We start from the raw sequence: 14,462 nt of genomic DNA on the forward strand, positions 1-14,462 counted from the left end.
AGTAAAATTATAGCTCATAGCCTATGGGGACAAGGAAAATGACATGCAAATAAAGGATTGGGCACTAACATCATACAAATGATAAATATAATGGATCAGTGCCCTATGTTAAGTTTAACATCTTCAAGTGAATTAATTACAAGGGATTATGCGAAATTCTAAAATATGTGCCACATCTACCTGTAAAGTATCTACAACATCACTGACCACAAAGCTTTCGAAAATTGAGCAGAAATTAGCATAATAGATTTGAGAAAAAGAGCTTCAGTTTAGGCCTTTAAAATGACTTTTTTATAGGCCAGAAAATTTTGAAATCAAACCCCAAAGCCCAGTTCAAAAGTTGGTTTCAACTTTTTTATAAATTTATTAAAAGGGGCACGACTTTGAATGTCATTAGCCCCAGTTGGTTTCAAATGCTAGAAATTGACTATTAGGTAATTTAAAGTAAAATACCCCCAAAACCAACAGATGCAGAGAAAAGAAAAAACACTTACGAGTGACAACCGGTGACGCAACCGCTGGACCTGGTGTGGTGACGGTGATTCCACCTGTGATAAAGTTGGCGGACCGGAGTGACGTGAACGAAGCGTTCAAACTATTGGCAGTGCCCGATACCAGGGTGGCGGGACTGTGGCATGCTTCACAACCTTGGCTTAGCTTGGACGAAGACTTGCAGCACAGCCAGCGCTTTCCATTCCAGAGACCGCGATGATACCACGATGCTAGACAAGTGTTGTCGGACACCGCTGAGGGGGAATAAATAAAATAATAATAATGGGGGTTTCGTTAGTTTTAACTTTTGGGAAAATAAAACAATGGGCTTGGTTTGATTAGTTTGTTTGTTTGTTTTTTTTTTTTTTTTTTTTTTTTTTTGGTTTGGGAAAAAAAAAAAAAGGGGGTTGTTTTTTTTTTTTTTTTTTTTTTTTTTTTTTTTTTTTTTTTTTTTTTTTGTTTGTTTTTTTTTTTTGAGGAAATGGTTAGTTTGATATTTCTTTTCTTTTTAGGAGATTTGATAGAGGGAACTGTAACAACGAAAGTCTTATCGTGCCGAAATCGAAGAGAGGAGGACAGGATAGGAGAAAGCTATCCGTTTCGAAAACGGACCTTATGTATTGAATTCGCTCCGGGCGGGGATCCAGTGATCTAGCGCTTGTAAGGCTGAGAGGAAACTTTTTTTTAAACTCATATTGATCACTTTCACTCTGCCGGCCAAAATGAAATGACTACTCACCATTTCGAAGAGCCAGAAGCCAGTCTTGCCGTTCTTGTTCGATCGGGGTGATCAGATATAGAATGACATCCTGTCCCCCCGGGGTGGTGTACCAAATCTGAATGGAAAACCCCGCAGTCTGTCCGCCCACAGTACTCCCGTTGAGGAGATTGTTGGTGTCCAAATTACTGTCGTCTAACCCTTGACCCCCATCTGGAGATATATTGGCCCGTTCAACCACGGAAATGCTCTCCAAAGGGATGCGACCCCGCTCTTTTTTCCTCTGAAAATATAGTCGAGGCCTTTGAGAAAGGGAAGGGGAGAGAAGGGTATGAGACCTATCTAGCATTTGTACAATATTAAGGGTTTTTAGATTTTTTGGGTGGATTTTTTCTAAACTTCAGACGACTTATTGTGAACCATTTTCCCCCAGATCCTCTTTGCTTGTTGTGAACCATTTACCCCCAGATCCTCTTTGCTTGTAAGGAATTACAATATTGATATAATCTAGGAATTCATTAACCCTAAAAACTCAACTCCAAATTTTCTTTACCAATTTTATTCTGACCCCTAAATTCCCTCATTTTGTTTCTTTTCTCTCTAATGTCCTCTTTATTTCTAGGTAGAGGTAGTAAACAAAATCTGGCTAAAGCTAGATAACTAAAAACAGAAAAGTCGATAGAAAAAAGAAGGAAGAGGAAGGCATACCAGACTCTCAAGGGAACAAGAGAGACATAAAAACAGGTGAAGAAGAGTCGGGTAAAATCCCAAATGAAGCCCTCAGGGAAAACACTAGTCTAAAAATAGACTGGAATACTTACACTCAAAGGGACAGTGGGAGGGACAGAGAAAGAAGAAAAATCTAGAGTTAACAGAAAAGCTTGGCCGCCAAACTACTCAACAGCAAATTGCAAGAATTTCCCAAAAATTAAAAGTAAAATAATGAAACTATAATTATTACCTACCTATAAGTAACTTAAAAAATAATAAAAATATTTGTATATTTATAAAAAATATTTTTTAATCTCCAAAGTACGCAAAAAGTTGGGTGGAGAGACAGCCGATGTTATCTCAGCGATGACTAAATATAGACTGAACCTTCAAAAGTGGTGGGGGTTGAAAATTTCCAAATCGAGAGGAAGAGGTGGGGAAGGGAAAAGGAGGAGGAAGAGGAGAAACGGGAGAGGAATATTGGGAAAATGGGAGAGAGAAAAAGAGTGGGGGGAAGGAAAAAGAGGGAGGCAAAGGGAAGGGAATTAGAGAAAACAGAATGGGAGGGGGAATTGAAATCGCGCTGGGAAAGCAGAACAAAGAGACGTAGGTATGGAATAAATGACTACGCAGATACATATATTTACATACAGGGGAAGGGAAAAGGAGGAGGAAGAGGAGAAACGGGAGAGGAATATTGGGAAAATGGGACAGAGAAAAAGAGTGGGGGGAAGGAAAAAGAGGGAGGCAAAGGGAAGGGAATTAGAGAAAACAGAATGGGAGGGGGAATTGAAATCGCGCTGGGAAAGCAGAACAAAGAGACGTAGGTATGGAATAAATGACTACGCAGATACATATATTTACATACATAAGTACATGGGTGAATACACCCATCTAAAGCACATGGGCAGGTATGTACATAGAGCGCTGGTCCTAGACATTGTGTAGGCAGGAAATATAGGTAGCAAAACAGGACATGTATCACATAGGTAGGGATGGAATAAAGGGGAAAAGGGTGCGAGGGATAGCCACGGAGAAGGCAGTCGTTACGAAAGAGGCAGAAGAAGGGTGATAGAGGGATGGAAATAAAAGCGTGAGACAAATTGCTACCGACATTAGGGGTTTTATCTTTCGTATACAACTGTAACACTCAGTAAATTGTGTCTGACACTACTGACTACATGAATATGGGAGAAAACGAAGGGCGGATTAGGGCTTGGCCTAATTAGACAAAATTCAAAGACGGGACGAGAAGAGACACAATACACGAAACCTATATCTACATTAGAACCAATTGCTCGGTTTCGACACAGAATGGTCTTCGCTTCTGATAGCAATCACGTTCAGCATCCGGTAATAATAATCCGTTGAATTGGTTTATCGGTTTCACTTTTCCACATTCAGTTCTGGTCGTTCTTTTGACAAGAAAAATTAAACCAAAAAACACAAATTTATTATTAAAAATAACAATAACAACAAAAAAACTTATTAGGCTTACTAAGAATATATATAATAAATTGGCCATTAATAGATTTTATAATAAAAAAGATTTTTATAAAATATTGTTCTTATAATATAAGATGTACTTCAATTACTCCATGAAAAAATAGTAGATAAAAACAAACAAATCACAATTAGAAAATAAAAACACTAAAAAATCACTGAGAAACCCGATAGATAAAGGGAGAGACGTTACAGAAACACTCACGGCTCACGGCAAATCGTGTGCAACACCTGACAGAACGCTAAGCACAACTCGCAATGAAAAACACACCAAGACAAAGAAAGAATCAACAAAAACACTATGAGATTCTCACGAGACTGAATAATAGATACCAGAGACTGTAGATACTAGAAGATTGCCATCGTATGTGTATACTAATGAGTGCATTAGACACCATCGACTATATTCCGAGTGGAATTCTCATAGTAGAATACTCCGAGTAAGGAGTAAGGCACACAAGAGAGCCAAAGCCAGGACCACAAAGCAGGTAACATACTGAGCTGTCTCAAGGTCATCAAGACAGAACCGCTGTGAGTAGCCGCCTTCCCCTCATCACCTGCTACCCCTATCTCTACTGACTATAGGGGTGGGAGGAGAGATAATTACCGGCAACATTCCCTAATTAGTTGTGTTTAATTAAACAATTAAATTAATTTAACTTCCAATTATTAGTGTAACTTAATAATATACTTGGGAGAATATCATAGCATCATCTGCGAGTATTTGTTTAGAGGAAATACTTTCAAGTCTACACGAGGTATAGGTAACTTGAAGATGCAACACATTATTACAGGACTAATGAGTGTGAGATAACACCTAGTCTGCGCTAAGGAAGAGAGTAAAATTATAGCTCATAGCCTATGGGGACAAGGAAAATGACATGCAAATAAAGGATTGGGCACAGATCAAAAATATCCTTGGGCCTTGTTTCCAGAAGGCACGGTTCCGCCGTTATTCCGCACCAAAGTTCCGCTATTTGGGGCTATACAGGGAAAAAGCTCAAAAGAAATTAGCGCTTCTCACGACTTTACCTTTAGCCACAGGTCGTTCAAATTTTGCAGACAACTTCGATATTTCATGATGATCGAAAATGTCCGCAAACCGGACTTCGAGAAATGTACGGTTCGGCCGCTATTTAACGCCAAGTCTTTGAAAAAGCTCAAAAAGATTTCGCAATTCTCAGGCCTTTAAATTTCAGCCAAAAATCGCTCGAACTTGGCACAGTAGTATTCAGCTATGGCATAAAACGTGTTGCCGGTTAGAATCCCATTGACCTAACACATGGGTAAAATCCCAGAGCTGAACCCAAGTACTATAATATTACGTCGATACTTGATCGTCATGGTTGTCATATAAGTCAATTAGTTTAGCGATCGTACCGATAGCACATGGTAGGTATTCCACCATGTCTTGCTGAGAAATGAGAGTATATCGCGCAACTCATAAACAGCAGATCAAGTGTGGGGATTCCCTTGCGAAATAATTGAATAAGGACTTCATAAAATGAAGATAGAAGAAGAAGAAGAAGAAGAAGAAGAAGAAGAAGAAGAAGAAGAAGAAGAAGAAGAAGGAGGAGGAGAAAAAAAAAAAACCTTGATAAAATGTAGGTATCTACAGACAACTCCTGTGTCCGAGTGGGTATCATACTAGGCTTGCACTTCGGAGGTCCCGGGTTCATTTCCCGACAGAGTCCGATCTTATTTCAACTCTGAGCTTGGAATACGGGATGCACTCAGTCTCATGACGACAACTGAGTGGTTACTTCAATCGTGAAGCGACCAATAGCGGCATTATTGAGTTTGGAAGAGCGGTTCAGCACTCGGAAAAAAGAGATTTCAAAAGAAGCTTATTAATCTTATTATGAGTTCTGTTATGCGCAATGAGCATACGAGTACATGCATGAGAGGGAACTAATATTTCCTCACCCTTCCCTAGAGTCCGTAGGTAAATAAGCTGTAAGCTGTCAGGCTGAGTCTAGTAGCCCGTGTAATGTTCCTAATGTAAAATTTTTGCGTTCACCTTCCTTCCTAATGTTCCTAATGTAAAAGCTCTTTTAGCGCAGATTTAGGTCACAACTCATAAACACACACTTTATATGACGAAGAGAGACAAGAGAGTGAGAGAGATGGGCGAAAAAGGAAGGGAGAGAGGGAGGGAGAGAGATATGAGCAAAAGGGGAAGAAGGAGAGAGTGTAAATAAAGAGGAGATGAAAAAAAAGGAAGGTGAAGAAGAAGAAGAAGAAGAAGAAGAAGAAGAAGAAGAAGAAGGAGATACAAAAAGAAAGGGATGAGACGTCAAAAGTAGAGTACAGGGAAAAGGAGGGGAGGGAGTAGAAGGAGATGTAAAAGGGACAAAGACGGCCAAAGGAGAGAAACGCAAGGGAAAAAGGAGGGAAGGAGAGATGAGGATAACCAAGGTAAACATCAGATGAGGGACAACTGAGTGGTTACTTCAATCGTGAAGCGACCAATGGCGGCATTATTGAGTTTGGAAGAGCGGTTCAGCACTCGGAAAAAAGAGATTTCAAAAGAAGCTTATTAATCTTATTATGAGTTATGCGCAATGAGCATACGAGTACATACATGAGAGGGGACTAATATTTCCTCACCCTTCCCTAGAGTCCGTAGGTAAATAAGCTGTAAGCTGTCAGGTTGAGTCTACTAGCCCGTGTAATGTTCCTAATGTAAAAGCTCTTTTAGCGCAGATTTAGGTCACAACTCATAAACACACACTTCATACATATGAAGAAGAGAGACAAGAGTGAGAGAGATGGGCGAAAAAGGAAGGAAGGGAGAGAGAGAGATATGAGCAAAAGGGGAAGAAGGAGAGAGTGTAACATAAAGAGAAGCGAGAAAAAATGAAGAGGAGATGAAAAAAAAGGAAGGTGAAGAAGAAGAAGAAGGAGATACAAAAAGAAAGGGATGAGACGTCAAAAGGAGAGTACAGGAAAAAGGAGGGGAGGGAGTAGAAGGAGATGTAAAAGGGAAAGGGACAAAGACGGCCAAAGGAGAGAAACGCAAGGGAAAAAGGAGGGAAGGAGAGATGAGGATAACCAAGGTAAACATCAGATGAGAGAAGATAATTTGAAACTAGAGATGTTTGGTGCTCACTCAATATACGCATGTGGAGTATTTCAAGTTTGGAGAGTGTGACCTGCCTCGGTAGCGTAGTGGTCAAGACGCTCGCCTGGTAAACAGGAGGGCGTGGGTTCGATCCCAGTCGAGGCTTGGAATTTTATCCTCATTTATTTGAGATTTTGACCACATAATAATGGAGCTCTAAGGGTTAGGTGGTAGAAAACGCCTCCGGCGTTATTATGTATGTTTTTTTCTTCCTGAGATGCTCAGAAAACAAAGATCCGAACACGGTAGTTTTCAAAATGTGTTTGAAGAAGGAGACCATGAAAATTGAGGGAACATTTTAACAAATTTGAGAAATGAGAATATCTGCAAAAGTTGCGAGTATAAAGAATACCAACCATTTAGACTTTGTTAAAAGACCGAGAAATGATTGCCCAGTTCAACTTTTTTCAAGGCTCAATGGCAGGGTTCTCACGCAGTGGGTACTTCCACCCAACCAACTTTTAGATGGACGATCTCAGATTTGGACACTGGGTCATGGTCTTAGAATGATTTGGACAACGCTGTTACAAATGATACAAGATACACGCTTGAAGATAATTTTTTATTGTGAACACGGTACAGATTATACTGTCATTAGAAAAGTGCATTATTACATAATATCCATGTTTGCATTATTATCTATTTATACTGAAGTAGTGTAAATCAGTAATATTTTTATAATAGGTAGAATACTTTGTTTCTATATTTAACTCACTAAGCTCGGGCATTTTTTTAAATGACAGATACCATAATGAGACAACTTTTTCTAAGCTCACAGACTAAGCCATCTTTTAGGGCTGTTGCCTCTACACCTAAGCCTAAGAGTGGGCTTTTTGTGTATGGGGTAAGCTCACAGCCCAAATTAAGCACTACTTACTTATATTGAGCTCTTACACCCAAGTGGAAATTTATTTAGACCAAGGTGGATCAAGCCTAAACAGGGCTTACCAAGAATCTACTGGTCAGTTTACTAATCTTGAAAGTAGGAAAAACGTAAAAATATTTTCCAAAACTCGAGATTTCTAAAAAAAAAAAAAAAGTTTTTGGATAAATTTCTCTATGGGGTAGGTACAATAGGGTAAAATATTAAAACTTAAAACAGTAGAGGTAGAGTAATCAATAACCATCCTCTAATAATAGCAAATAACCCCGGTCTATAACCGATTATTAAACCTAACCCGTGACGTGGTCGGGCTATTTTTAGCCATGAGATTGATACGTATTTTTTCTTCCTGAGATGCTCAGAATCAGAAAACAAAGATCTGAACATGGCAGTTTTCAAAATGTGGTTGCAGACCATGCACAAACTGATTGAACATTTTAACAAATTCGAGAAGTGGGAATATCACAAGTTGTGAGCATAAAGAATATCACGCTTGGACTTACCCAAAAGACCGAGAAATGACTGCTTACTTGGAACTTTTTCAGGGCTTTATAGCAGGGTTCTCGTAGATTCGTAGAAGCTTAACCCATCCTTTTGGGCTGTTTGCCCTTACACCTAAGCCTCGGAGTGGGCTCTCTGTGTATGATGGCAGGGTTCTCAAGCAGTAAGCACTTCAACCCAACCAAATTTTAGATGGGTCCTAATGATCTCAGATTTGGACACCGCTGTCACAAATGATACAAGATACACCTTGAAGATAATTTTATTGTGAACACGGTACAGATTATATTGTCGTTAGAAAAGTGCATTATTACATAATATCCATGTTTGCATTATTATCTATTCAAACCGAAGTGGTGTAAATCAGTAATATTTTTATAATAGAATACTTTGTTTCTATATTTAACTCACTAAGCTCGGGCATTTTTTTAAATGACAGATACCATAATGAGACAACTTTTTCTAAGCTCACAGACTAACCCATCTTTTGGGGCTGTTGCCTCTACACCTAAGCCTCAGAGTGGACTTTTTGTGTATGGGGTAAGTTCACAGACTAAATAAAGCACTACTTAGGTATACTGAGCTCTTGAAGACACAACCGGAAATTTATTTAAACCAAGGTGGATCAAGTCTAACAGAGCATACTAAAACGCTGTCAATTTTACTTTACCTTGAAAGTGGGAACACTTGTAAAAATATTTTCCAACTTTCCAGATTTCTCCAAAAAATTGATCCTGATTTCTGATTTATATATAAAAAAATAAATAAAAAAATAAATAAAAAAATGTGGGGTAATGTAGGGTCACCATGTAAAACAGTAGAGATCCTCAACTGTAGGCTGTAGGTATTTTAAGGTTTAAGTTTGACAAATGCAAGGTTGAGCTGGGGTTTCATCAGCTAGACATCTACCCCACCCTTTTCAAAGGCTATACTAATGTAAATAGCCTGTCTTACGTACAAAAGTCTGCACTGTGCAATAACGCCAAAGGCACTTAGTGACATGTAAGGCATGTTGTGATAAGGCTACAACCATATATCAGTACTTACAATGCTGGCTGGACCAAAGACAAGGCTAACACATGAGACGGACCCTTGGCAAATATCGAAGTTCAATATTAAGTTATTACCTGGGAACTGACCACTGACCACTACTTCTCTCCAATGATAAATATTCTGCGTGCTCAGAGCTCTATTATCACGACAATTATACCTAGTACCTATTCTATAAGAGCTATAAATTCATAAATTAGATACCTTAGAGCAGGCATGTTAAAATTGTGGCCCGCGGACCACAGTATCCTCTGGGGTATAGAAATCAAGTAGGTACAACATATCCAGCGCTGAAACCGGCCCGCTCAGACCGTCTGACTGACAGTCGAAACGTGTGGCGGAAAAGCTTCCGACCGAGGTCCCTAAGACGGTATGAGACCTACATGGGTCTTTCAGATCAAGCCTGAGTGGCTGGCATAATGGTCACGACATGATACTTGATGAGACCTGTCTCACAGTTATGAAAGTATTGGGGCTTAAAACCCTTTGGACGCCCTGGCAACATTGTAAAACGGTAAACAAAAATTTGAAGAAGAGCCAGGAAAAATAAAGTTAATAAAGAGAAATTATTTAAAATATAGGATTAAAGTAGGGATGGGATATTCGACTCTTTTTGAATATTCGAATACCACGATTCGATTCTTTTCAAATATTCGACTCAAAGAATCGACTCCACACTCAGCACACATACACACACTATCAGGTAGACCTGATTATGATCAAACGTACCTGTCAGGTCTACCTGTTACTGAGTGGCTGGCCTTAGGCCGGGACCAGGATATCGTGGAAGATCTGATCAGGTAGATCTGACAGGCGGATCCCTGATAGGAAGATCTAACAGGGTCGTTTAAAAAAAAGAGAGTATTATCCCCAATAAGATGGAATACAAAGCACGCAAGCATCGGAAACCCCCCCAGTGGCGTAGAGAATGTGGCGGAAGATCTGATCAGGTAGATCTGACAGGCGGATCCCTGATAGGAAGATCTAACAGGGTCATTTAAAAAAAAGAGAGTATTATCCCCAATAAGATGGAATACAAAGCACGCAAGCATCGGAAACCCCCCCAGTGGCGTAGAGAATGTGGTTTACCCTATTGATAAGAAGATGAATGCCGAGAAGGCAGTGGAGGTTAGTCATGCCGGTCCCGTTAGTGCCCCCCAACACATCCTGTGGGAATAGAAACAGTGGTGATAACGAGGGAGACAAGACGAGGGGTCACTTGAACAAATACACTTGAGTGCAAAAAATTCGGAGCAGATTGCATTTCCGTTCCTTAACAGCCTTTTCTGACTGTTTACAAGAAAAAAAAACAAAACAAAACAAATTTTTTAGCCAATCAGATTGCTTAAACTGAGATTAAAACTTAAACGGCGTTTAAAGTCACTTTGTGAACCCGGCCCTTAAAGCTGGTTGTCTACAAGATACTGCCTTTGGTTTTCTAGTTGGCCTTTGGGTTTATATTGGAAATATTTTTCATATTGAAAAAGTTCTAAAGTTCCCGAATTTTCTGCACTCAAGTTTAGAAGTCACGTGGTATTAGAGTGCAAAACGAGGGCCACTTGGTATTAGAGTTCGTTCTACACTTGGTATTAGAGTTGTATATTTTCACAAATGACCATATTGTACACAGGGAAGAGATGGGAAAACAAATGGAAATTACACAGCTGGAATTATTGGTTGGGTTTGGATCGAAATATTCAAAACAAACTCTTTTATCTGGGTCACAACAAGCTTGGGTTTACTTTGGTTCCATTAAAACTTAATGCTTGATCCTGGCTTTCCTGTTTTGTTGTGATTTCAACTAGCTCTTCAATTATTGTCCTCACAAAGCTTTACACTACTCACAAATACTGAACAACATTCTATGCCGAAATATTTTGATCAAACCCAACTCAATCTAAAAGTAGAAAAGTACATTAAAATAGAGGACAATGACAATGTTATATCCTGAAACAAAGCAATTTGTAGGACATTGTTAGCATCAGATGGGGTTTGAGCCCATGACCGTGAAGCCTGTATGGTGAGAGACAATAATACAAACCACTAGACATCAAATTGATGGAAAAACAAAGAGTTTGAGGCTCATCAGTTTGAAATGTTATTCAGAATTTCAGACCTCTTGTCTTTGTTTTATATACAGTATCAGTACCAGGCAATGTTAGACAGACTTCACCAACAAAATTCTGCACGAGAAGAGAAGAGCACCAAAAACCACCCCACAGAAAGAACCTTTACATACATAGGTAGAAGGGCACCAAAAAAATATTTCCCCTAAAAACCCTATCAGACAAAGGCCAGAGCCAGAACGTCATCTGGTCGCGTGATTTCAGTTCAGTACAAGACATGCTGCTCTTCGGCCAACCACTCACTGTCAGGTAGACAGGTACGCCTGATCAGATCCGCCTGGCAGGTCTACCTGATGAGGACACATACTATCCGGTAGACCTGACAGGTACGGCTGAATAGGTCTGTCTAGCAGGTCTACCTGATACCTGATGAGCACACTCAGCACACATACACACACTATCAGGTAGACCTGATTATGATCAAACGTACCTGTCAGGTCTACCTGTTACTGAGTGGCTGGCCTTAGGCCGGGACCAGGATATCGTGGAAGATCTGATCAGGTAGATCTGACAGGCGGATCCCTGATAGGAAGATCTAACAGGGTCGTTTAAAAAAAAGAGAGTATTATCCCCAATAAGATGGAATACAAAGCACGCAAGCATCGGAAACCCCCCCAGTGGCGTAGAGAATGTGGTTTACCCTATTGATAAGAAGATGAATGCCGAGAAGGCAGTGGAGGTTAGTCATGCCGGTCCCGTTAGTGCCCCCCAACACATCCTGTGGGAATAGAAACAGTGGTGATAACGAGGGAGACAAGACGAGGGGTCACTTGAACAAATACACTTGAGTGCAAAAAATTCGGAGCAGATTGCATTTCCGTTCCTTAACAGCCTTTTCTGACTGTTTACAAGAAAAAAAAACAAAACAAAACAAATTTTTTAGCCAATCAGATTGCTTAAACTGAGATTAAAACTTAAACGGCGTTTAAAGTCACTTTGTGAACCCGGCCCTTAAAGCTGGTTGTCTACAAGATACTGCCTTTGGTTTTCTAGTTGGCCTTTGGGTTTATATTGGAAATATTTTTCATATTGAAAAAGTTCTAAAGTTCCCGAATTTTCTGCACTCAAGTTTAGAAGTCACGTGGTATTAGAGTGCAAAACGAGGGCCACTTGGTATTAGAGTTCGTTCTACACTTGGTATTAGAGTTGTATATTTTCACAAATGACCATATTGTACACAGGGAAGAGATGGGAAAACAAATGGAAATTACACAGCTGGAATTATTGGTTGGGTTTGGATCGAAATATTCAAAACAAACTCTTTTATCTGGGTCACAACAAGCTTGGGTTTACTTTGGTTCCATTAAAACTTAATGCTTGATCCTGGCTTTCCTGTTTTGTTGTGATTTCAACTAGCTCTTCAATTATTGTCCTCACAAAGCTTTACACTACTCACAAATACTGAACAACATTCTATGCCGAAATATTTTGATCAAACCCAACTCAATCTAAAAGAAAAGTACAATAAAATAGAGGACAATGACAATGTTATATCCTGAAACAAAGCAATTTGTAGGACATTGTTAGCATCAGATGGGGTTTGAGCCCATGACCGTGAAGCCTGTATGGTGAGAGACAATAATACAAACCACTAGACATCAAATTGATGGAAAAACAAAGAGTTTGAGGCTCATCAGTTTGAAATGTTATTCAGAATTTCAGACCTCTTGTCTTTGTTTTACCAACATTTGTAATATAAATACTTAAACAAATTAAAATTAAGTAGTGAACATTCAAATTGTGAACAGTGAACTGGTAGTAGGTACAAATATTTACAAATACCACATTATGTGTGAGGGTGGGGTCTTGTGCTTTATTAACAACATGCTCCTTTGCCAAAACCTGAAGTTTGTTCAAATTTATACATTTCTCCTCGGTCATAAACATTTTTTTTTTTTTTTGATGGTGAAAACGATCTTCAGTTGCTTTAAATAGGAAATATGTATAGGGACCTATTTACCAGTTAAAATTAACTTCTCAGTAAAAGATACATACAGATAAACATATTACCTACACAATAGCTAGGTACATTATTCTTTCAGGGTTTGTTTTTCCTATTTTTTTCCAAACAGATTTTTTTTACCAACACTTGTAATATAAATAAACAAATTAAAATTAAGTAGTGAACATTCAAATTGTGAACAGTGAACTGGTAGTAGGTACAAATATTTACAAATTCCACATTATGTGTGAGGGTGGGGTCTTGTGCTTTATTAACAACATGCTCCTTCGCCAAAACCTGAAGTTTGTTCAAATTTATACATTTCTCCTCGGTCATAAACATTTTTTCTGATTGTGAAAATGATCTTCAGTTGCTTTAAATAGGAAATATGTATAGGGACCTATTTACCAGTTAAAATTAACTTCTCAGTAAAAGATACATACAGATAAACATATTACCTACACAATAGCTAGGTACATTATTCTTTCAGGGTTTGTTTTTCCTATTTTTTTCCAAACAGAAAATCAAACTCAGAAAATTTGCAGTGGGGTTTGAATCAGCAACCTTCAACTCTAATTAAAATGTGGGAGAAAAATCACAGTGTGTGGCAAATGTATGCACTTAGCTTACCTCACTATCAGTATCGTAATAGATGAGATGTTTGGTGGTCAGCACAAACCAGCGCTGCTTGTAGTTGTTGTTTGATGTGGAGAATCGCTTCTTGTTCTGAGATCGCTTGATGAGAAAGCCTTGCCTTAGGATATCATCACTAATGAGATCATCTTTATTAGCCATACCACACTTCCCTGATCTGAAAAGGAAAATAAAATCCATTTGTTGTTGTTGTTGTTAATGTCATGTCATGTCATTGACAATGTTTGGTCACTCATCTTCCAGGTCCAGAAAGGTGGCTGCTGCCACGGGGTTGGTCCATAATGATGTGGGGTCTAATTGGGTGGGGTGTCTTACTGAGTATCTATTTATAAACATTCTTCAAAGTCTACATTTGACCTAGAAATATACATTGTGAAGGGAAGGTAGGTAGGGTTAGGTTTCACACAAAATAATTCACCTACCTGACGCAGAAGGATGCCAAGAAAAGAACTTTCCATTCCACCTAGAACTTGAGGCAACTTCCATTATTATAATAAAAGCTATAACATTTTAATCTAGAAAATTCTAATAAAATTTGAAGAGCTTCCAGATCTCAGACTACACTACTCGTATATTGGTCTTCAAAGTCCTAGGTATCTAAGAGAACTCAAGTGTTGACCGTGATTGAAACAACATTACCCAGGTACCAAGAGGTCACAAAAGATACTGTCACCGAGGACACCGAGCATAATCCCACAAACAACATTACCCAGGCACCAAGAGGTCACAAAAGATACTGTCACCGAGGACACCGAGCA

The 14,462-nt window shown here is 39.0% G+C and overlaps 1 protein-coding gene across 1 annotated transcript in view; it reads right to left on the reverse strand.

The window, feature by feature from the left end:
- LOC103505579 (tyrosine-protein kinase Btk29A-like) overlaps positions 1 to 14,462 on the reverse strand; it is an 18,447-nt gene continuing 3,985 nt past the window's right edge. Inside the window, exons 2-5 of the mRNA XM_026820882.1 lie at positions 13,681 to 13,861; positions 11,749 to 11,826; positions 1,232 to 1,493; positions 1 to 746 (exon numbers count right to left, since the gene is read on the reverse strand). Of these exons, the coding sequence (XP_026676683.1) occupies positions 394 to 746; positions 1,232 to 1,493; positions 11,749 to 11,826; positions 13,681 to 13,845 (858 nt within the window). The 5' untranslated portion in view covers positions 13,846 to 13,861 and the 3' untranslated portion in view covers positions 1 to 393. The remainder of the gene's footprint in view (positions 747 to 1,231; positions 1,494 to 11,748; positions 11,827 to 13,680; positions 13,862 to 14,462) is intronic.

Source organism: Diaphorina citri, unplaced genomic scaffold (genome assembly GCF_000475195.1).
Source record: "Diaphorina citri unplaced genomic scaffold, Diaci psyllid genome assembly version 1.1 scaffold182, whole genome shotgun sequence".
Lineage (NCBI taxonomy): Eukaryota > Metazoa > Arthropoda > Insecta > Hemiptera > Psyllidae > Diaphorina > Diaphorina citri.